We start from the raw sequence: 22,684 nt of genomic DNA on the forward strand, positions 1-22,684 counted from the left end.
GAAAAACTATTAATGATATTGTTAGCCACCGACCATAGGACCAACTCCAGGACCCTGCAGGAGGATGCTGCCCCATTATACTTTTTAGACAGAAAAAAATCCTAAAACTCCCAGCATTCCCCAGCCAGCACAGGATTGTGTCCTAAATCTCCCAGCCATTGCTGTTGCCCGCTGTAATATACATGGTGACCCAAAGGCTTTTAATTGACTTTGTCTTTTCTGGAGCACTCAGAATGCTGGCCAACTGCCACGTGCATTGCAGATGGGAACACAAGGGCCACACACTGTTACTCCCAGGAGTACCGCCACTGCCATTTCAAAGCATTTCGAAGCTCCACACCACAGCCTCTTTAAGGGGTGGTGGTTAAAAGCCCACAGTCCACTATCTTTATTGTAAGCAAAGTGTGAATGGGCAGGGGAGCTTATGAAAAAGCGCCGCCATGCAACAACCCCCTCCCAGCATTATTACTACTACTACTTCTTCTTCTTCTTCTTCTTCTTCTTCTTCTTCTTCTTCTTCTTCTTCTTCTTCTTCTTCTAGTGTATGCAACAGTGTCAGTTTGTGTCTTCTCACTGAGACATGTTCACACAATTCTCTTCATTGTTTCCTGCCATTCATAGACATTGGCAGACACGAACCTTAGGAGGAAGGATTTTGCAAAGGGCACATAGGTGGTGATAGCCCCTCCCATAAAAGTAATTCACCTTTCTTCTTCTCCCCCCAAAGTCCTCCCTGCTGGGTAGGAGGATACACATAACCCTCTAAAGGAGGGCAGTAAGGCAATTAAGTCCAGCATCTTAATTCTCCTGGGTACTCTGGAAGAGCTGGAAATGATATTATGGAGTTACCATTGTCAAGTGTACAAACAAGCTTCCAGCAGCACAATCAGAATTGATCTAATAGACATGTGCATGTTAGTATGACTGACCCATACATCTGTTGGATCGTTCCCAGGAAAAATAATCGTGTCTTGCGAAGTGCATTTTGGAATAATTTTTAGAGCGTGTCTGTTACCCCTTCTCCTTTTCTCTTTCTCCAAAATACTGTCTTTCTGCATTCCCATCTCATGGTTTCCTACCTTTTCTCTTCTATCTCTGTCTCTTTCTTTCTTTGCTCTGTTCCTTGCCCTAAACTTCCTGCCATTCATATCTCTTCCTCTTCACTGAGTTTGTCAGCAACACAAGACTTTCACTCTGCCAGCACTAAAGGAAACTCAGAAGCACATGAGTCTTGCAGCATAGCTTGTTGGCTGCACCAGGCTGAAAAAATGTAAATAAAATCTGAGTATGTGCAGTTTCGCATTTTAAACTCACTTAAATCATAGCACCATCATGATTACAGGAACAAAATACAGGCTGTACCTGCCACTCTCTTGGTGATAATTTGGGGGTCCCTCTGGGATGCAGGGCCCTTTACTGTTTCCGGCTGTGGGTCCTGCTGATGTCCTGGAGCCAGGGTTTCAGGGACTTGCTGTGGATCAACTCTTGACCAGAGTTCAAGTTAGGTCAGATTTTTCAGGTAACCAAAATGGGAAGAGAGCAGTACCACCAAAAGTGCGATGTGGCACAAAGTCAGACAGGGTTGAGTGTATGTTGCTCCAACAGGAAGCAGAGAAAGACTGAGACTTAAATAAGAGTTTGACTGACTTTAGGCTGGTTGACCTCACCTCTATACTGACTGAGGCATGGTCTCTTAGTATGACCATCCATCAAACTCTAAAACCACGCCCACTGACAGGTGCTCCTTCCCCTTTAGGACTGGATGTCCTGCCCTAGCCGGAAGTCCAGCTGCTGGAAAGAGAGGTCACCTGATGGGGATCACATGACCCAGCGGAAACATGTCTGGGCAAGCAAAAGGGGGTTGCTTCTATATTGTCTGATGCCACTTGTAAAATTCCTCCTATCAGGTGGGCCCTACAGGGGCAATCCGGGTGGAAATACCAACCTAGGGGGATTTCTGCACCCCCGTATGGGTTAGGGCTCTAAAACCCCTTCCTATTGGTCCACTGTAGTCTGGTGAGTTCCTAGAGGGGTCACATGACCCGCTGGGTCATGTGATCCCCGTCAGGTGCCCTCTTTTTCCACCGGCGGGACTTCCAGCTAGGGCGGGACTTCCAGTCCTAAATGGGGAGGAGCACCTGTCCGTGGGCATGGTTTTAGAGTTTGATGGATGGTCATACTATAACTACTGGCATGGTCTCTTAAAGTTGCTTGGCCTGTTTTAGCAACCTCAGGCTGCTATGATGTGGGAGCAACTGTTGCATGCTAGTGTCCTCATGGGCAAAATCCTTAGTGTCTAGGGGTGGTAATGAGATGTCCTCTGAGCACAGGAACTAGGTCCTGGGGAGCTGAAAACCTTGTGATGCCTTTCCATGAACAAGTTGTCTATCTGAACCATTTAGTCTAGCACCTCTTCTTCTGAGGACAAAGGGTCAGGATCCTCTGAGGATGAGGGTATGTGGCCCTAATCCATGACAGGCCCCCAAATACAGTCCTAGCTGCACTACTATATATCTCTGTAACAAGGAAGCATAGGAGTAATGCAGACATAGTGACATAGGCATTCTCCCTTTCCCACCTCCACTTTCAATGGTCTTGTGTGGGCCTTAACTATGCTTATGAAGAAGTGCAGTAAGACCACAAATACTGGATATATGAAAGTCCCCTAGAGGCCCACAAATAATTGGGAGCCACCATCAGCCCATGGGTTTGATGGTTTGCAAGTTCACACAGGAAAAAGCTGCAATAAGGAAAACAGAGAAAACTGGTTTCCCACATCCCAAGGTAGCTTCTCTCTTATACTTCTGGATCTAGCACCATGGCAGAATTCTCCTTAATTTGCTCTGCAGAAATAACTGCTCCACAGAAAAAGAGCCAGAAAGCTGTTAGTCATATTTTTAAAAACTGTTTATACTGTGTTGTTGGCAACTTTGGCAGGCTTGTTACAACAAAGTCTGTGAACATCTAGCACACAATCAAGTTGAAACAAGTACTGAAGATACGGATCTCTATTCTAATGACTAGTTGTCCGAAATTTATTGCATAGTGACCAGCTTCTATGAATCCTCATATAATCGTGAGTACACACCTTCCATGAGAATTACCCACTTATAGCCAAATACAAATCACAATAACGTTTAGTGTGTCTCAGCTGATAGCTAGCCTGTTTTACTTGTTTTTCTATCTTTCCAAGTATCATGATGATAATATGCTTCTAACAATCATAAATCTCTCAAGAGAGCCAGTGTGGTATAATGGGCAGAAAGAGGAATTCAGGTTTGCCAACTTTTCAAGCAGCCTCTGTAGTTATGACTTTAGAAGTGGATTGATATGCAGAAGGCGAGGTGATGATTTTCATAGCATGCTGATAATGACCACTTACTAATTGCTGCAGAGAACGTTACTGTTAAAAGCATAGCTACAGAGGCTGCTTGAAAAGTTGGCAGCAACTCGCCAGACACTACAGAACACCTTTTGTGGAAGAACTGGGTAAACCAATAGCAAATAAATAAAAGGAAATGCTTTGTAGAAAATACCCAAAGGAATACAAAGTGTAAACGACATACTGAGATACTTTAGTATGTTTTGAGGAGTTAAACCAGAAGAGCCATTAAAACTTTGTGACATCTATGCAAACGTGTAAATTTGTAGTTCCTCAAAATAATTTAATTGCTGAACCTCAGCATGGCTAAGAAGAACAGATGGAGATAACTGCCTTTTCTAAACTCAAACAGAAGACATCTAATGAATGAATAAATTAGTCATGAACCATCAATTAAAATAATTCCTGGTTTGTTTTCTCTCAGATTATCTTTCAGGAATTAACTCAATGGCTCAGCTATTCTGCAACAAGGAAAGGGTCAGAAAATTCATTTTATACACTCACGTTCAGTGTACAAGCTTTGTTTACGCAACTGTTCTTAATAGAGGATTAAATGGGGCTTACCACAAATGGAAATTCAACTTTGTGCTCTCCTAGGCAAAAAAGAAAAAAACAACACGCCTCCCACCACCACCTCACTTCCCAGTTTACTGGCACAAAACAACTTCTTCTGAGTTCCCTTGGCAACTTAAACTTTTGAACTTTTCTCCCATTTGCCAGCTGGCTAGTTCCTCAAACATTTTGGATGGCACTGCAAAGTCCTCACCACAAGTCCAATTTTAAAAGGATGTCTGTACTTTTCACATTTAAGTACGTTCACTGAAAAAGTTTCCCCAACAAGACCAGTCCAAACTTTGGCTGCTCTTCTGCTGCTAGTTTGTGGGAGCCATTGTCAAGATCCAGTAGAGAAGAGAACCTTCACAGAGGACCTTTTTAAAACGGTGAGAAAAGACGTAGGAACGAGCTGGGCCTCTTCTATCATGGCGCCATTGATCTGGGATAAGCATCTTGTGGAATGTAAATAATAACACTATTTCTTTTTAGTGCATGAAGGATTCAGGCTGACTTTTTCAAATGGCCTTTCCAGGACTTTGATGCAGCTGCTGGGAATTGACTAGCGATTTATCATTGCTTATCTCCAGGTTTGTTTGTTTTTCCTCGTTGCCTATGACTCTGTTCAGATGACCCGCTAAGCCATGGTTAGTCCACTAACCCTTTTGCAGCAAATGGTTAGTTAGGGTGTTTAACCTGTGGTTATGTAGCCACTATGGTTAGGAAGGGCTCACACGACACACTGAGCCATAAATGTTTAGCTCAAAGTTCTTAACCACTGTGGTTTAGTGTGTCATCTGAACAGGGTCATTGTGTTAAATTGGTTTATTTTATGAAGTTCCTATTAAGGTGAACAATGACAGTTGAATCTTCAGTTCCACATTTATTTTCATCTACAGCTCCCACCAGCCCCAACCACCATTGCCAATGGGCAAGAATTCTGAGAATTGTAGCCCAAAATATCTGGAGGGTACCAGGTTAGAGAAGGCTGTATTAGTCTATCTGTTGCTGTCCACACACTGGGATGACTGATAATTTTCCACCTTCCAACATCATGGGAAAAACCATGGCTGGTATGTTTCCCTGAAAAAAAGAAGTATGTAACTCAAATATTTGCTAATTCCTACCAATAGAAATTGAGTTATAGAAAGGCTGAAACTGAATCAAGTCTTCAGCCAGTGAAGTTAATCCATTAACAATTTCAATTTACACCACTCAATTTCCCTGACTGTCTGGTAATCCAATGTTAATCTATTAGCAAATTTCACTTCATACTTTGTTCTTCTCAAAGCATGTTCAAGCTAAAGAACACAGAGCTACTTATGGCCTAACAAAAAGGCGAAAATATAAACGATAAGGCTATCAATGGCTACCAATCCGAATACCAGTTTCTGAGGGGACGCAAGCAGAAAATCGCTATTTGCAGTCATGTCCTACTTCAGGGCTTCCCATTGGTATCTGGTTGGTAACTGTGGAAACAGAGTGCTGGACTAGATACGCCTTTGGTCTGATCCAGCAGGCCGTTTCTTATGTTCTCATGTTTTCATACTCTTAATATGAAGTTAGTACCCAGTGATAGTTCTAACTATTCATTTCCTCAAAGAGACTGTATAGACCATAGTTACATAAGCACAGATCATGTCATGCATACTGCCTATCTAAGGCTGGTTCAAACTGCATGCAAACACTTGGTTAGTGCATGGCACTGCTGCCATGCATGCATTTGGGAGCACTCACACGGAAGCATCATTTGTATGAAGCAGCAGCTCCACATGGAGGCTTTATAGATAGCCGATAACCTGACCACGACATGTTGGTATCGTGACAGTTGGCAAAAAGGCCATTCTGTATCAATCATGGCAGCTATGTTTACATTTACACACTTAGGCTAGATGGACCACCAACCTGTCTTACAGGTTTATTAATATTAAAATAATTGTTGCTATGGCTTTTGGTGACTTATCATGAGATCCCAATTGGTTTCCTCAATGGAATGCAGAAGGAATTGAATTTTAATTTGAAAGCCCATCTGGAAACCTTAAGGAATATATGCTGCCCCTCAAGGCATCAATGTTTAAGAATTACTATGTTAAAATATGGATTGTAGCATCCAAGAAATAAGAGGAACATGCTCCCATAATTTTTCTAGAACTATCAGAAACCTGAAGCATCAGTTTACTATAGTTTGTTTTGGAGGGGGGTTGCTTGTTTTGTTTTGTTTTTTCCTAGCTAACCTTCTATGCCAAACCACATTTTTATCCCCATATTCTTTCAACCCGTCAGTCTTAACTGACCACCATCTCCTGTCAACTTTCTAGTCCAAGGGTGGAATGTGAAGTCTGCCCACAAGCCCTGCCTTCATATGAAAACAAAGAAGTAAATGACCAGTTAGCTCGGGTGATTCCAAGTTTCAGTCTGTGCAAACTTGGAACAGATGAGTGAAGTTAGGCAGGGCTGAGTTAAGTTAGGCAGCTCTTCCACAGAATTTTGCGTCGCAAGGCCAAAATGCCCAATCATTCCAAAGACCAGCTTTTGAGTATATCAACTCCAAATACTCCGAGCATTAACTTCTAAATCTAATTACAGTATTTAGTAGAATCAAGCCTTGAAGAAGCTGCCATGTCGTATCTTAAATATGTTCCAAAACACATTATGAAATACTTTTATGGACTGCATACATTCCCCAAAACAGACTCTCTTTTATCAGAGAAGACAAAAAAGAGGGTCACTGAATATTCTGACATGGAGATTTAAGGGGTTGTAGCCAATGGTAGTCTAATTTAAGTTGCATTCATTTCAGTGAGTCTACTGTAACATTGAATACAACTCAAGAGTTCTAAATATTTGCTAACATTTTCATTGCAAGGGTCCCATGTCTAGACAGAGACCATGGAAAATATTCCTGAGGCCCAGTTCTTCAGAAGGCATCATCCCATGCCTGGAATGTCACTTATGGAGCTTTCTCTCGGCTAAAGTTTGAACCATGCATATCCCACTCCTCTATCTCTCTCTGAGCACTCCTTCACAAGCACACTCAGCTGTGTGGGATCTGTTTTCCTGTGGTGAAAACTCACACAGATGGAGAGTGGATGTGAGTATTAAAAATCATGTCAGTGGGGCTAATCCCATCCAACCAGCATTTTGCTGGGACGGAGGGTGCCAATTGGGTGGGAAGAATCCATGTGATTGGTCTCTGACATGAGCTGGTCCAAGGCATTTTGCTGCCTGAGGGAAAGGTCAAGGTGGCACCCCATCCCCATTTCATATACAGAAGGCTACTGAACTGGCAGTTGAATCTTCCTTTAGCACTGAAATGGGCTAATGCCCTTTGCCACACCTAAGGCAACAAGCTAGTTTAGGGGGCACAGGTCAGGTTATGTGGCATGTACAGGCCTGATCTCTTACAGAGGGGAACAATCAGGAAGTCTGCGAAGTACAGCTGAGAGGCTATCATTGCTGCCCGCCCCCCAGCAACTGCCACCTGAGACAGTCACCTCACTTTGTCTAATTGTAGGGCCAGCGCTGGAATATATGCACATACTCCATAGCAGCATGGGTTCTTACCATGGGGAAGCAGCTCCTGTGCTATTGTGTGCTGAGGATCTCAGTGTCAACTTGAGTCAAGAACACTCAGGAAGAATGTTGCGAAACTGACAAGATGAAGGAGATGTTACTGCTTATCTTTCCACAGTTAGTTTCTCCCAAGGACTGTGTGCTTGAAACCAAAGTTGATCTTACTTTGGGACTTGGTACAACTATTCTAGTATAAGCTGAATTTCTAAAAACTGCAGCATTTGGGAACTAGTTTCTTGTGGCACATTAAATATATACAAATATATAGTGGTAGCTAGCTTAAGTGTTAAAGAAGGTGATATGTGTTAAACTTTACTAAATCTTTAACAGGGTGGACCAGCTATAATGCTCTTGCTGCTAGTTTGCTAGCTTGCGATGAAGGCTACACACAAAACACTTCACACAAAACAAGTGCAATTATCATTACCTGGCAAATTTGCTATAGTATAGCTTGCCACATTTGTGTTGATTTGGGAGAGCAGGCTTGAACGGGTCTGCTTGCCACACTCTGGCGAGCATGATGAATGCCCAGCCTTCCTTCCCAAAGTGAAGCTGAAGAGGCAGGTGGGGAGAGTCCTGGTAGTTGTGTGGTGATCCCTGGTACCTCCCCAGCTCCAAGATTGTGAGGAAGATTGGGGGTGCTTTGGTGCCTGTGTGGAGAAGAGCCTTGGCTACGCAGGGCGAAACTGCCAACTACCTGGCTGGCCTTTCTTGTTCAGGAAAATGGGTGGGGGAAGTGTTGAATACTGCTGAATAAACACATTCAGGGGTGCTTTGAAGCAACGGCACCCAACTGGGCACACTCCCCACCAGCCCTTCCTTGGGAAAGGCCAATGGAGGCTTGGTGTTGCTGTCTCAAGGCACTCAAGACTTCTTCAAACAGGAGCATGCTATCTAAGCATGCTCCTCACAGATCCTTGCCTTACGAAAGGTGGAGGAAGAGTTTGATGGCATGCCTGAATGCGCTCAGGATGCCTTCAAACAGTGGCAGCTAATTGGGAACATTTCCTGCTTGCCCTTCCCTTGGGAAAAGCAGGAGAAGTTGGACACTGCTTGCTTTGAGGCATTTAGCGCACCTTCAAGCAGCCACACCCAAGCCATCATGTTCTCCTCCCCACCAGCCTTACTAAACATTTTTTTCTTGGCCGCCAAGGCCTAGCCAAAGATGGGAGACCCTGCTGGGTACTCACCAGTTTACATCCGTATATGGCTCCAGGTATATTCCAATCAGGCTTACAGGCAAATAAGCCTAGTTATGAAGCCTAGATGTCCATTTGCTCAGTGACCCAAAATGTGCATGGTACCTATCATCCTTAAGCTATGGTGGCTGGTGGTTTCCAGCTAGAATTCCTGACAGGTGGGCTATCAAATACAACAAAAGAATTTGAAGCTTGTGGATGGAATAAAATGTTCACTAAATTGCGCAGCAGTTAGGACTGAACAAAACATATCTTCGATCAAATAGAGTTTTAACATTTGTCTCCATAATGCTGAACTTAGAATGTGTAGCCCTTGTTTGTTTGGTTTTTTTAAAAAAAATGCAGGGAGGAATCTTTGTTAGGAACAAATTGACATTTGTCCAGTGTCAGTGTTATGCTTCTCCACCCAGGATCTCCCAGAGTAAGTGAAATGAAAAGAGCAGAAACTACATCCACCCATCTCTCTATATGGCCAGGGGCAAGTAAACTCACAGTGACCTCAGGAGGTGGGGGAAGCTCCATCATGCATTCCGGTTTGAAGCCCAATTGAGACCTTAGGTATGCTAAAATGAAATAACTGCCCTACTTTTCTGTTATCCTGTTCAGACTTAGCAAGGAAATAAGTACTGAAGAGACAATATTGGTTTTACTACACTGAAGAATCAAACAATGGAAAGCTGAAACTAACAAAACATGCATTCTGAGTAATTCCACTGGTTTAGGGTTTGTGGCCACATTTCCCTCTAGTGGGCAGATCCAATGTGCAGTGGCTAGAAAATGCATGTTATTCTTACATCTGAAATATTTTCACAGCATAGTCTCATTTCATATGCACATGCATGTATGCGCGTGCACACACACACACACACACACACACACACACACACACACACCACTTTTCATACTCAAGGAAAACTCCACAAGCACTTTTTGATATTCTACAGGCCATGCATACATTTCTGTGGAGCAATGGAAGAATTTGCTTACTGCAAATGTGGAACTTGCCATGATCTAGCAACAGCATCAGTACACTAAGATCTGTTACAAACTTTATTGAGGGTGGGGAGTTGGGTAGGGAAATACTGTAGTAATGCTACAATATTCAAAGTATTTTTACAAAATTAGTAAGGAGCCTGATCCAAAATTACAAAAAAAAAGCAGTTCAAACAAACAGCATATTCAGAAAAGATAACATAGGTGACAGTGTAATGATTATTTGTCATGTTGAAATCATACAGCCATATATGGTATACAAGCAGAGTTTTCAGCTCTCTTCATTATTCATTTACATCAAGCCCTGTTACTCTAAGCCAAGCTGTTTAATCTTACTGTCTTTTGAACTGACCATGCAACGTTCATTTATTTTTAACACTATTAAGGGCCCCCTGGTATGAATGCTGGAAAGATTACAAAGTTCAAATTGCACTTGAAATGGATTACAGTGCAGTTCAGTCTTCACCAACTGTGATTTGTTAGCATTAGGAATTAGACCAAAGCATCTGGATTCCAGGATCACAAAAAGGGGGTTATGTGACCTGGATTGGGAGTTGCCTTTTTTTGGCTTATTAAACACTATAAAATGCCACATTCATTGAGGCATTATGTTGATATGATATCATCATATACTAATGGATGGCGTGACCACACTTAGAATACTGTGTACCGTTCTGGTCACCATACCTAAAAAAGGATATTACAGAGCTGGAAAAAGTGCAGAAAAGGGCAACTAAAATGATTAAGGGGCTGAGCATCTCCCCTACGAGGCAAGGTTACATCAACTGGAATTGTTTAGCTTGGAGAAAAGAGGCTAGGGGGAGACATGATAGAGGTGTACAAAATGATGCATGGTATGGAGAATGTGGACAGGGGGACATTTTTCTCCCTCTCTCAAAATACTAGAACCAGGGGTCATCCCATTGGTGGGAGATCCAGGACAAATAAAAGGAAGTACTTCTTCACACAGCGCATAGTTAAATTATGGAACTCACTACCACAAGATGTAGTGATGGCCACCAATCTGGATGGCTTTAAAAGGGGGATGGATAAATTCCTGGAGGCAAAGGCTATCAATGGCTACTGGCCCTGATGGTTGTGTGCTATCTCCAGTATTCGAGGCAATAAGCCTGTGTGCACCAGTTGCTGGGGAACATGGGTGGGAAGGTGCTGTTGCACCATGTCCTGCTTGTTCATCCCTGGCCAATGGCTGGTTGGCCACTGTGTGATCAGAGTGCTGGACTAGATGGACCCTTGGTCTGATCCAGCATGGCATTCCTTATGTTCTTATCATTATTTATATTCCTTTTCTTTTAAAAACATCAAAAGTCACAGCTACCAACATGCACATTATGATTAGTCAATGTGAAAAGATGAATATAAAGGTCATTCAATTTAAGTAAATATTACCGTATTTCTTCGATTCTAAGACACCATCGATTCTAAGACGCACTCCATTTTTAGAGCTGTTTATTTGGGGGGAAAAGTGCGTCTTAGAATCGAAGAAATATGGTAAATGAGCTCTCAATCTAAAGCAGCAGGTAGGAAATGTATAACTGATGCTTTCCAGGCAATATTTACATGAACTATGAGACCGACATGCAGCATCCATCATTAGTGGTACCAGACACACATCAGTATCTTGTCCATGTTACCCAACACTCAAGCAAATCCACAGTCTATCTTGCTTTACTAGCCCGGCTGCTGCGTTCTTATCTTCAGCCAAACAGATCTATCTTATTCAAGCTCAGCTTGTGACCAAGCTCAAGAGCACATGCTCACAGATGGCTTTCATCCTATAGATTTTGAGAAAAGAATGCATCTTCCACAATGAATTGGGGTGAGAGGGGCAGGGGGGCAGAAGAGAAACATAAGAGCTAGAAGGTTATCCACAATGATGCACCTGTACCTCCCTAACCCAGAATTCCCAGATTGCTTTGAAACTAATATAATCTTAAAAAGACGAGTCCTTAAGACAAATCAAAGTATATTGCACCATGACTTCTGCCCTGCCTGAAATCAACAGCACTTTTCTGAAATTAATTAATGTTAATTATGTAGCAAGTCTTCCCTTCAGTGGCGCTCAGTGATGTGGGCTCAAATTACGAAGTAGGAGGCTTAAATAATTCCAGGATCGTATTTTTCTTTTCACACAGAATAAGTAATGCTACATATTTAAAATGTCAATAACTGACAATGAACAAATAAACAAGGACCTTGTAAATCAATTGCCAAACTGTATTAGTGTTAGAAATTCATACAGTTATAGCTGGATGTTGTACTCATTTACAAATAATGCACCCTATCAGTTACACAATATGAGAAATGATTCTGTAACATGTCATATAAACACTTCAAAGGAACAATTAGAAAAACAGTGTGGGGTCAATCACTTCTTTCTAAATGTGCATATAATTAACCCAATTGTTACAGAAAGAAAAGCGGTTACATCACTAAAAATAATATTGATTGACAAATGATGACAACTTCAGAATGAGTTGTTCATTTCACTTCTTCATCAGTCACAGAATCATAGAATAATAGAGTTAGAAGGGACCTATAAGGCCATCGAGTCCAACCCCCTGCTCAATGCAGGAATCCACCTTAAAGCACACCTGACAGATGGCTGTCCAGCGGCTTCTTGAATGCCTCTAGTGTGGGAGAGCCCACAACCTCCCTACATAACTGGTTCCATTGTCACACTACCCTAACAGTCAGGAAGTTTTTCCTGATGTCCAGCTGGAATCTGGCTTCCTGTAACTTGACCCCATTATTCTGTGTCCTGCACTCTGGGATGATCAAGAAGAGATCCTGGCCCTCCTCTGTGTGACAACCTTTCAAGTATTTGAAGAGTGCTATCCCCTCAATCTTCTCTCTCCAGACTAAACATGCCCAGTTCTTTCAGTCTCTCCGCATAGGGCTTTGTTTCCAGAACCCTGATCATCATCGCCGCTTTCCTCTGAACACACTCCAGCTTGTCTGCATCCTTCTTGAAGTGTGGTGCACAGAAATGGACGCAATACTCAAGATGAGGCCTAACCAGCGCGATTTAGAGGGGAACCAGTACCTCACATGATTTGGAAGTTACACTTCTATTAATGCAGCCCAAAATAGCATTTGCTTTTTTTGCGGCCACATTACACTGTTGGCTCACATTCAGCTTGTGATCTAAAACAATTCCAAGATCCTTCTCATTTCTAGTATTGCTGAGCAAAGTTTTCCCCATCTTGTAACTGTGCATTTGTAGAACTTGGCATTTATCCCTATTAAATTTCATTCTGTTGTTTTCAGCCCAGCACTCCAGCCTATCAAGATCACTTTGAACTTTGTTTCTATCTTCCAGGGTATTAGCTATCCCACCCAATTTGTGTCATCTGCAAATTTGATAAGCATTCACTGTACCTCCTCATCCAAATCATTAATAAAAATGTTGAAGAGCACTGGGCCCAGGACTAAGCCCTGAGGTACCCCACTTGTTACCTCCCCCCAGTTTTAGAAGGTATCATTGAGAAGCACTCTTTGAGTCTGATTCTGTAGCCAACTGTTCCATCTAGTCCACTTTTAGCTATTTTGTTAATCAGAATATCATGGGATACTTTGTCAATAGCTTTGCTGAAGTCAAGCTATATTATGTCCACAGCATTCCCACAATCCACAAGGGAGGTTACCTGATCAAAAAATGAGATCAAATTAGTCTGACAGGATTTGTTCTTGACAAATCCATGCAGGATTTGTTCTTGACAAATCCATGCAATAATCACTGCATTGTTTTCAAGGTGCTTACACATCGACTTCTTTATAATCTGCTCCAAAAATTTCCCAGGGATGGACGTCAGACTAACTGGTCTGTAATTCCCAGCTTCCTCCTTTTTGTCCTTTTTGAAGATAGGGACATTAGCCATCCTCCAGTCATTCAGCACCTCACCTGACTTCCATGATTTCACAAAGATAATGTGATTCTGAGAGTTCTTCTGCTAGTTCCTTTATTACTCTAGGATGCAGTTCATCTCACCCTGGAGATTTGAACTCGTTCAAAGAAATTAGGTGTTCTTTGACCATTTGTTTATCAATCTCAAACTGCAATCCTGCCCCTTCAGCTTGTACTTCACTTTTTCCAGGGGGGGTCATAGACCCGCTTTTGGGAGAAGACTGAGCCAAAGTAGGAATTGAGCACTTCGGCCTTTTCTTTGTCATCTGTTACCAATTTGCCAGCAATTGAACTACCATTTCTTTCATCTTTCTTTTACTATGAAACCATATGAAAAAAGTGACTGTGCAATGTTATTGTTTTTTGGCCATGCTCTATATCACTCTCACTCTACACTGATCTGGGAAACTAAGCTAAAAACAAAGAATAAAGGAGGATAAATACTCCTCAGGAAAATACAAATTGCTAAGTTAATAGAACACAAGCCATTTGTTCATTGTATCCACCTTGTGAGGGCGCCTCCTGTGTATTTGAGTAATTGACACTGCATATTGGGGTAATCAGACATTTTTATTCCTACCGACTAAGGAACCGATGGCAAACGTATCATTGCTGGCCCTTTGATGGCCCTTTTCACACAGCTTTCAGCTAGAGATAGGCGAACTCTGCCTTGCTCACTCTCACCTCAGATTAACCTGAGAAAAATCTGACTTCCTTCACACACAACTGACAAGAACTCAGATCATTCTCTGAGCCAATCTGAGGCTTGGAAAATACTCCCCCTCCTCCCACACTTAACAATGACCACCTGCTTGGGTAAATAGAGGGGTCACCTGCATGGTGGATTGGGCCTTTGTCCTCATTCCCAGTAGTCCTAGGGCAGCTCTTTGAAACAAGCCCTTAGGCAAAGAAACTGCTTAGCAAACACACTGGAAAGCAGCATTCTTGATCCTCAAAGGAAACAGCAAGCCCTTGCAAAGCTCTTTCACAGGGATTAGAGCAGGCCCTTGGATTTTTAAGGGGGGAGGGCAATCAACTGGTGACTGAGCCACAGCTTCTCCTTTAGAGTTCATATGCAGATGTAAGGAACTGGGGATCACCATTCAGCTTCCAGAGGAATTCCTATCCACACCAACTTCCTCCTATAGGGAGATAGTTCAGCAAAGAGGACTGGTCATTGATACTGAAGGAAACTAATGTCTTGAGGTCCACTAGGGCTATTCATAACATTTTTAAAAAAATGTTAATCCTCATGTTTCTTCCTTGCATTCTCTCCCATTTTAACCAATCCCCCATCCTTCCTTTGTCACAACTTTGCCAGCTTTCCTGAGATGCATGACAGTATTTATCCCACTACTGTTTTTTTTTCTCTTCTGATTATGCTGGCTTTGTAAGTTATTAAATAAAATCATGGTCACTCTTTTAGTTACAGAACTGAATCTCATACATCCAAAGAACCAGTAACTACCTTAGATCTACATGTAATATAAGGGGCACTTTCATGAACTACAGAATGTTAATATTATATAGATATGGTTATCATCCACACTTAAACTAGCTTAAGTAGCCTACCTTCCTTACTGAGTAGAGGTGGCACCTTAATGGTAGAGCACATATTTTGCATGCAAAATGTTCCAGTTCAATCCCCAACCTCTCCAGGTAGGGCTAGGAAAGACTCCTGCCTGAAACCCTGGAACGTCACTGCCAGTTAGTGTTGACAATACTGAACTAGAAGGACTGACCTGGTATAAAGCAGCTTCCTATGTAACTGTGCCAATGCTATATTGGCATATCATTTACCTTGTAAATATTCCTAATACAAGAAATCCTTATAATAAATAAATATTCCTAACTTTTTGTATAATTTAGAAGCACCTTGCACACGTTTTGCATGCAGAACGTTCAAAATTCAATCTGCGGCCACTCCAGATAGAACTAGGAAAGAAGTCTGCCTAAAACCCTGAAGAGATGCTGCCAGTCAGGGTTGACAATACTGGGCTAGATGGATCAGTGGTTTGACTCAGCATAAGGCTGTTCACTGTGTCCACATTCAGTACCTTAGAGCTCACTGAATCGCCATGGTGTACTGACACACATAATCCCCAATATTCTGCGAAAGGCTTGACTTGCTAATGTGGTTCCAGTTTTAGATAGGGTTAAACTCTGCCTTATATTTAAACACTAGCCTGGTAACTGTACTTAACAAGACATTGCATCCAGGTGAGTGAGCAGCCCTCCCTCAGCAGGCTAGGAAACGTTTCTGCAAACTTAACTTTTGTGGACTGTTTTTAAAAGACTGGTTAAAATTAACTTAATTAAATTTGTATAAAATGGGAATTTATACTGTGGATGAATTGGCCATGTTGGTTAGGAATTATGGGAATTGCAGTCCAACACATCCGGAGGTCACTAGGTCGGGGAATGCACTAGGGTGCCTGACTGTGCTGGTTTTTGGTAACCATGACAAGTCAATTCCCCTGGGTAGATCGGTCCATTTCAGAAGAAGCACCTGTGGTGTATGATCTGCAGAAGCATACAAGGTCATAGATATTTTCAAATATTTAAAAGCCAAGATAAATGTGTTTTCTTCTAACCTCAAGATACCCCAACTGTTGCCTGCCAGAACTTTGCTCGGATGGACTTGGAAGTGAGAACTCACAAAATTTCCCATGACCCAACATAGATCAGGGAAGGATATGAAAACATGGAGTTGCAATAGTTTGTCTTGGCTACTGCATTTGTTTTGGCTGTAACAAATATTTTGGCTCCCATTCCTATCTACTTGCCAGTAAAAATATAAGATACTTGCCATTCTGAAAATGACAGTGGAATACATGCCAGCTAACAAATGGGCACTCATACTGTAAACCTCTTTTTAATCATCTGTACACCAAGACATGGCAAAGAATTTGTATATATTCGTTCTACTCAAACTGTTTTTATACTAGCACACACCCGCTCACTTTTTAAGTGCCCTTGTCACTTTATTGGAAAATATGTTCAAACCCCATTTAATTAATGTTCAAAACAACTCTGATAGTTCTTTGCTCCTCAAGTTAAATCAATGCAAAATGCCTCTGCAAATTCTCCTAGGCAAGGGTGTAACTTGTTCTATCTGCCTGATTTGTATGTGGTTCTCCCTCCACCCTCTTGTCTCATAAAATTTCAAGCAAAAGATAACCACATACTATTCCAACTTAGAGAGTGAGTGGGGAGGGAGGGGGGTCAAGCAAGGAAAAGACTGGTATAGTAGTAACATCAGTAGGCTGAGAGTGTTTCTTTTTAAAAGAGCAATGAAATGCATGTCTCATCAGTGTTCTTTTCCAAGTATGTACTAGTCCACATTTTATGGAGCAGATGCATTTTCAGAATGTCCATCATGAGTCACGCTTGGAAAGGATACATGTATTTCTTTAAACAGACAGAGAAATATAATTGACATGCTCTGGGAACTAGTACTGAAACCATAAGTCCTGTCTTGATGGATCAAAATGGAGGTTCAACTAGTTTAACATTCTGTTGCTAACAGTGGGTAGCCAGATGCTCCTGGAGATTAACAATCAGGGCATCAAAGTAATAGTCCTCTCTTGTTGTTTGTTAGGATCTGGCACTTAACATTTCTGAACTTAAGAAAAATGTAGGTTTCTGGCATGGGTCACCTATGTGTTTACAGGCACGCTTCTCCCTTTCAAGCATGATACAGGATGGATAATTTGGGAAATACATTTGCTGCAAAAAGTATGAAACAGCTCTAAGTATGCCTAGGACTGTTTCCCCTGGGCACATCTAATTGTACACATGACTGCAGCCCAAATAATTTTCATCACTATGAGAAATATAGCTTCTCCATTTTCTGCTGTTCTGAATTATGGACATCTGAAAGGCATGACTCATGAAACTGAACTTACAGAAACATCTGTTTACACTGTCAACACTAGTCCAGGATTATTAGGTGCCTGCATTGTCTGGTAAGGCAACACCCTCTCCCTAGGGGCAGAACAGTTTACATCCCACAACAAATTTCAAGGGATTATTCAATACTGTCTTTACAACGCAGTACTGGAATGCTGACTTTCCTTTGGGGCAAACATTAATATGAGCTTACACTTCGATTATAAAATCCAAAATCAACATTGCAGAGATTTAGTTTCTCTGTTCCACTACAAAATCTTGATTCAGATGTTTTTTAAGCAAGTATGACGTTTGTTTATCCTCGAACACCAACAACTTCATATTCAATTATTAATCTGACAGCCAAAGAGGCCTGCCAATGGATGAAGAATCTGTAACTTTGTGAGGTATAAAGCCAGAGACACAAGGGGGAGAGAGACCGGTGGTGGCTAGCCAAGCTGGTGTTCAGCTTGGCTAGCCACTGACGGAGATTGTTGGACCAGATTTGCCTGATCCAGCAAGGTCATTCATACATGAGTAGGGTTATTTCACTGTCTCAGTAAACAAACCCTTTCACACCCACAGAATAACTGTTGAAAGTTGCACCTTCTATTAAACACTGATTATGATTTACAAGAACAAAACAACCCCTCCGTCCCCCCACAAAAAACTCAGGCAATAAAATAATCTGCACTATTTCAGTCACATAATACACATAACAGTGGTATTGAAAACTAGAGCGAGGGATGGGAGCTTTATAGACTTGGAAAAGCCAAGATCAGCTGCGTTTCCATTTTTTATTTGGTTTTGCTTCTGCCTGCATAGCACACTGTTCATGCAAAATGCATGCTAAGGAATAACAGCTGAAGTTCAGTAATCACAAGCAAACAATTGCCATGTTGGATTCAATGTTCTAACATAACAATCCAAGCAATCCAGCCACTTAGAAAATGGTATACAATGTGAAGGGCAGCAGAAACAATGATAATGAAATCTTCATTTGTTCCTGCTCCTAAACACTCCAAGTCTTTTATATGAATTTCAGAAATAGGAGAATTCTATGCTGTAGTGAGTTTTGCTTCACATCAAAAGCCAAATTTACTAAAGAAATCACCCACCACTAGATGGAGCTACACACAAACAAAAAACACAATCTCTATAAAGCACATGAGAAAAGGTATTTCAAATAGCAACTCCTCATATATAAAGAGATAACCATATATATGAAAGCTGCAACGCTCTCTAAGGCCTTAGCTAGCTAGACCTAAGGTTTATCCCGGGGTCGTCCGGGGTCGTCCCTGCCTGCTCCCGGGATCCCTTGTGTGTCATTTACATGAACAGGGATGATCCCAGGACGATCCCGGGATAAACCTTAGGTCTAGCTAAGGCCTTAGTCATCTATTGCTATTCCAGCCAGGCACTGTATCCAGAAAAGAAACTATGATAGGTGATTTATGCTCATTAGGTCACTTCACTACAAATCCCTATTACAATGCCCTGGGTCAAAACGCCCAAACTGGGATAAAACACCACTGTAACACATTCAGAATGGCAGAATGAGAGACAGAGGGGAGGTTTGCACATCACAAAAGGCCACGTCGGTTGGCTAATCGCTTACTAAGCCATGCTGCAGCCAACAGACAATCAGGCACTCGCTGGCTTGCCATGGTTTGTTTCCTCTTTTGTCTTCCTGCTGTCTCCCAACATGTATCCCAGGGGCCTTTGCAGCACAACTCGTCTATACTCCTATCGTGATGAGAGTTCTCCACTCACCTTGCCTTGCAAAGTACCTGCATTCATATATATTACCTTACTTTTTTAAGATGAGGTGAGGTGGCTAAGGGTTTTATATGCTTTTTAAAAATACTTTAATAAAAACCCTTCTTGGCTGCTCCTTGCAGCCCGTTCCTCTTCCTAGCACAGCTATGTGTGATTGACTTGCCTCTGGGGAAGTGCACATGCCCCAATTCTGAATGATGGCAATTCAGGAGGGAGGGATTTAAGCTCCCCACCCCCTGTTTTCACGCTGAAATCCTCACCCCCACCCCATGTATGAACAAGTTCAGAAGCAAATATACTATGGAGTGTACAATTTGTAGATAATAAGGCACATGAATCTTATCTAGACATGAGAACTACATGCTGGAGTGATGGCATAGCTGAAAAATGTAACTTCTGTTCAATATTCAGGACAATATCCAACATTCAGCTTTAAAAAGTAACACATAATTCTTCATATCCCATAAATTCACAGCCAGAATATACTCTTGTTTGTTTTTAATTATATTCATGACCTGGAGGTTTTCTGAAGTAAAAGCTGTGTTCCCAACTCCTTCTACATATTTTCTATACGTAGCATATGAAAATGTATATGTTTTCTTGACTGAAGACCACTGATCTTTTGATCAAATGATGTCAACCCCTTTAAAAAAAAGAAAAGAATAAAAACTCTGGCAAAAAAAAAAAGTTCCAAGTGCAGTTTCAACTGACGGTCATTTGCCTTGTAAATATTAGTACAAGAAACATTTCAAAACAAAGTCCCATGCTATTTTATTTGTGGAAACATGGGACCAGGTAAGTAATGGTTTTGCTAGAACACTGGTTCTTTTCATAATCATTTTAACAGTTCTTTTCATAATAATTTCCTAAACCTTTCACAGGATAGCCTTCTTTACAGCATACTTTTGAGACTTCCAGATTCAAAATTAGCAGCCTCAAACTCAAAGCACTGGAAGATCCATGGTTAATATCTCCCATGGGGCTGTTACTTTAGCTCAAAAATGGGGGAGGGGATTTGATCAGAAAGGTAGTGCTGAGGAAGAGGCATTTTGCCCTTTACCCACTCTATCTTAGTGAACATCCAGAATTAACATTTATATGGCTTTTGCACATGTCACAACCTCAAATAGCATGGTAATTTCAACACATAAAGTAGTTCCATGTGGGAATCTGGCCACATGGGACCCCTGTGCATAGAGTTTGCTTCGTGTACTAACTAATTATCCTCATGTGTGGTTACTCGAGGGAGCTTTAACTCGGAAGAGATTCACCCACGATTTTGAAGCATTTCTGCCTCTCGGGGTGGGTGCATTTATTTGATTGATCTAAATTGTTATATTTTCCTACTCCTCTAATCAAACATTTTCATTTTCACTTTGCTCTCTGCCTGTGACATTAGATTGTTTTTGACAAACTGAAAGCCTATTAAACCATATTCAGAATCTTTATCAACAAATAGTCAAACTATGTGTTGTAGAATATGTAAAACATCTCCCAACATAATGAAAATCTTCTGTATTAAAGTGACAATATCTATATTTAAAAAACAAATCTGGAAAAGCTCTTTCTGAACCAACAGTAGAAATGTGCACCCACCTTGTGGTGGCAGGAGATGGTGCAGTAATTCTTGCTTTTGGACAGGGATAGCTTGGCCATGGTGAATAACCATGAGGCATGAATAACCTCAAGGCTGGATTACTGCAATGTGTTCTATGTGGGGCTGTCCTTAAAGCTGCTCCAGAAGCAGCAGCTAATGTAGAATGCTGCAGCTCGGCTGTTGTCAGGAACTGCCCCTTTTCAGCATACAACTCCTTTGCTGAGGGAACTGCACTGGCTGCCTACTTGCTACCAGGCCAGGATTAAGGTTCTTATAGGAGTGTACAAAGCCCTAAACAACTTGGGACCATGTTATCTGACAAAGCACCTTCTCCCCTATTAACCTGTCTGGTCACTGAGGTCATCTGAGGTCATGCTCCTGGTGGTTCCGCATGGACCTTTGTCCTGCCAAACATTGCCACAGTCTCGGGACGATCCCGAGACCACGAGAAAAGCGGTCCCATGCCCTGGGACAGCCGTCCCGGCTATCCCAGGGCAAGGGAGGGATCTTCCCTCCCTGCCCTCGGGATCCCCTGTGCGTCATGTGGATGCACAGGGATGAACCTGGGGCAATCCCGGGATATCACTTCATCTTGACATGCCCATAGATGAATGGTATTCCTAGGGTAACACGAGCACTCCAGCGACAAAGTGAGTAAAAAAAAAAAAGAGAGCCCTCCTCTGAGGGAGGTTTGGAGGATGGCAACAAGGAAGAGGGCCTTCTTGGTGGTAGTCCCCTGATTGCTGAATGAGGTCTGCCTGGCACCAACATGATCATCCTTTTGGTACCAGGTTAAGACTCTTCTACTCTCAGGCATTTGACTGCATATGATGGGATGGTCCTGGAATCTTATAATTGTTTTTAGCAGTTTCAAATTGTTTCTAAATTTTGCGTGTTAAAAGTTTTTTATATTCTGTTTTTGTTTTGTAATTTTTGTGAACAGCCCAGCTATTTGTTTTATATTTTGAATGGTTTTAATTTTTGTGAACTGCCCAGAGAGCTTCACCTTTTGGGTGGTATAAAAATGCAATAAATAAATAGGAAAAGGAAAAGAATGTATGACAACCTGCAGCTTCTTTTGCTTCTTCCTTTTGTAGGGAAAAGCCTGGAACCTGGACTATATCATCAGCTAAAAGGTACTAAAAGAAAATGCCATATACACATCTATGTATCCATAGTATATTGCATCTTTGTAATAGATTTTAGTGTTGTAAACTGTTCTGGGAACAAATTTTGGCTCAGAAGAAGGGTATTAATGTAATTTTTAAAAAAATGAGCATTCTTGAATGTACTCACCCACTCGTAATGTCATCAGTCCTTATATTTTTCCCCAGGACATCTCCATCACTCATATAACCTGTAGCATCCATGTTGATGCCTTCAAGTTCTATTTCATCGCTTGCTTTGTCTGAGATATCCATGTGACAGACATTACTGCCCCGAGATGCTAGTTGTCTTCTTAAAGGCGCTGAATACATGTAACGCCCTGATTCTGCATTGATGAACCGGCTGGCATTGGCTCTTGGAGGATATCCATTGCCCACTGAGGGAGCATCACCTGCCTGAAGACGGGGACTAGACTGTCCAAGTCTCCAAGATAAGGGTGCCGGCCTTCCCGTCAAACTGAGAATACTGCGTCCGCTTATTTCAGTGGTGACATTGGTATCAAAGGTGGTTTCCAAGGTGCTTGAAATAAAAAAAATTGAAGTTATAAGTAATATTAACAATGAATTAATTTTCAGGCAAAAGTTGGAAAACTTTTATAGAAATACTTGATGCCTGTAGTCAGT

At 41.8% G+C, this 22,684-nt stretch overlaps 1 protein-coding gene across 2 annotated transcripts in view; it reads right to left on the minus strand.

Annotated features, from left to right (window-relative positions):
• The window catches only part of NAV2 (neuron navigator 2), a 323,173-nt gene that overhangs the window by 128,684 nt on the left and 171,805 nt on the right, over positions 1-22,684 (minus strand). For both annotated transcript variants that reach the window (XM_063117361.1, XM_063117362.1), the window contains one exon: positions 22,191-22,580. In XM_063117361.1, the coding sequence (XP_062973431.1) occupies positions 22,191-22,580 (390 nt within the window). The remainder of the gene's footprint in view (positions 1-22,190; positions 22,581-22,684) is intronic.

The sequence above is a fragment of the Elgaria multicarinata genome, chromosome 2 (assembly GCF_023053635.1).
Source record: "Elgaria multicarinata webbii isolate HBS135686 ecotype San Diego chromosome 2, rElgMul1.1.pri, whole genome shotgun sequence".
Classification (NCBI taxonomy): Eukaryota; Metazoa; Chordata; class Lepidosauria; order Squamata; family Anguidae; genus Elgaria; species Elgaria multicarinata.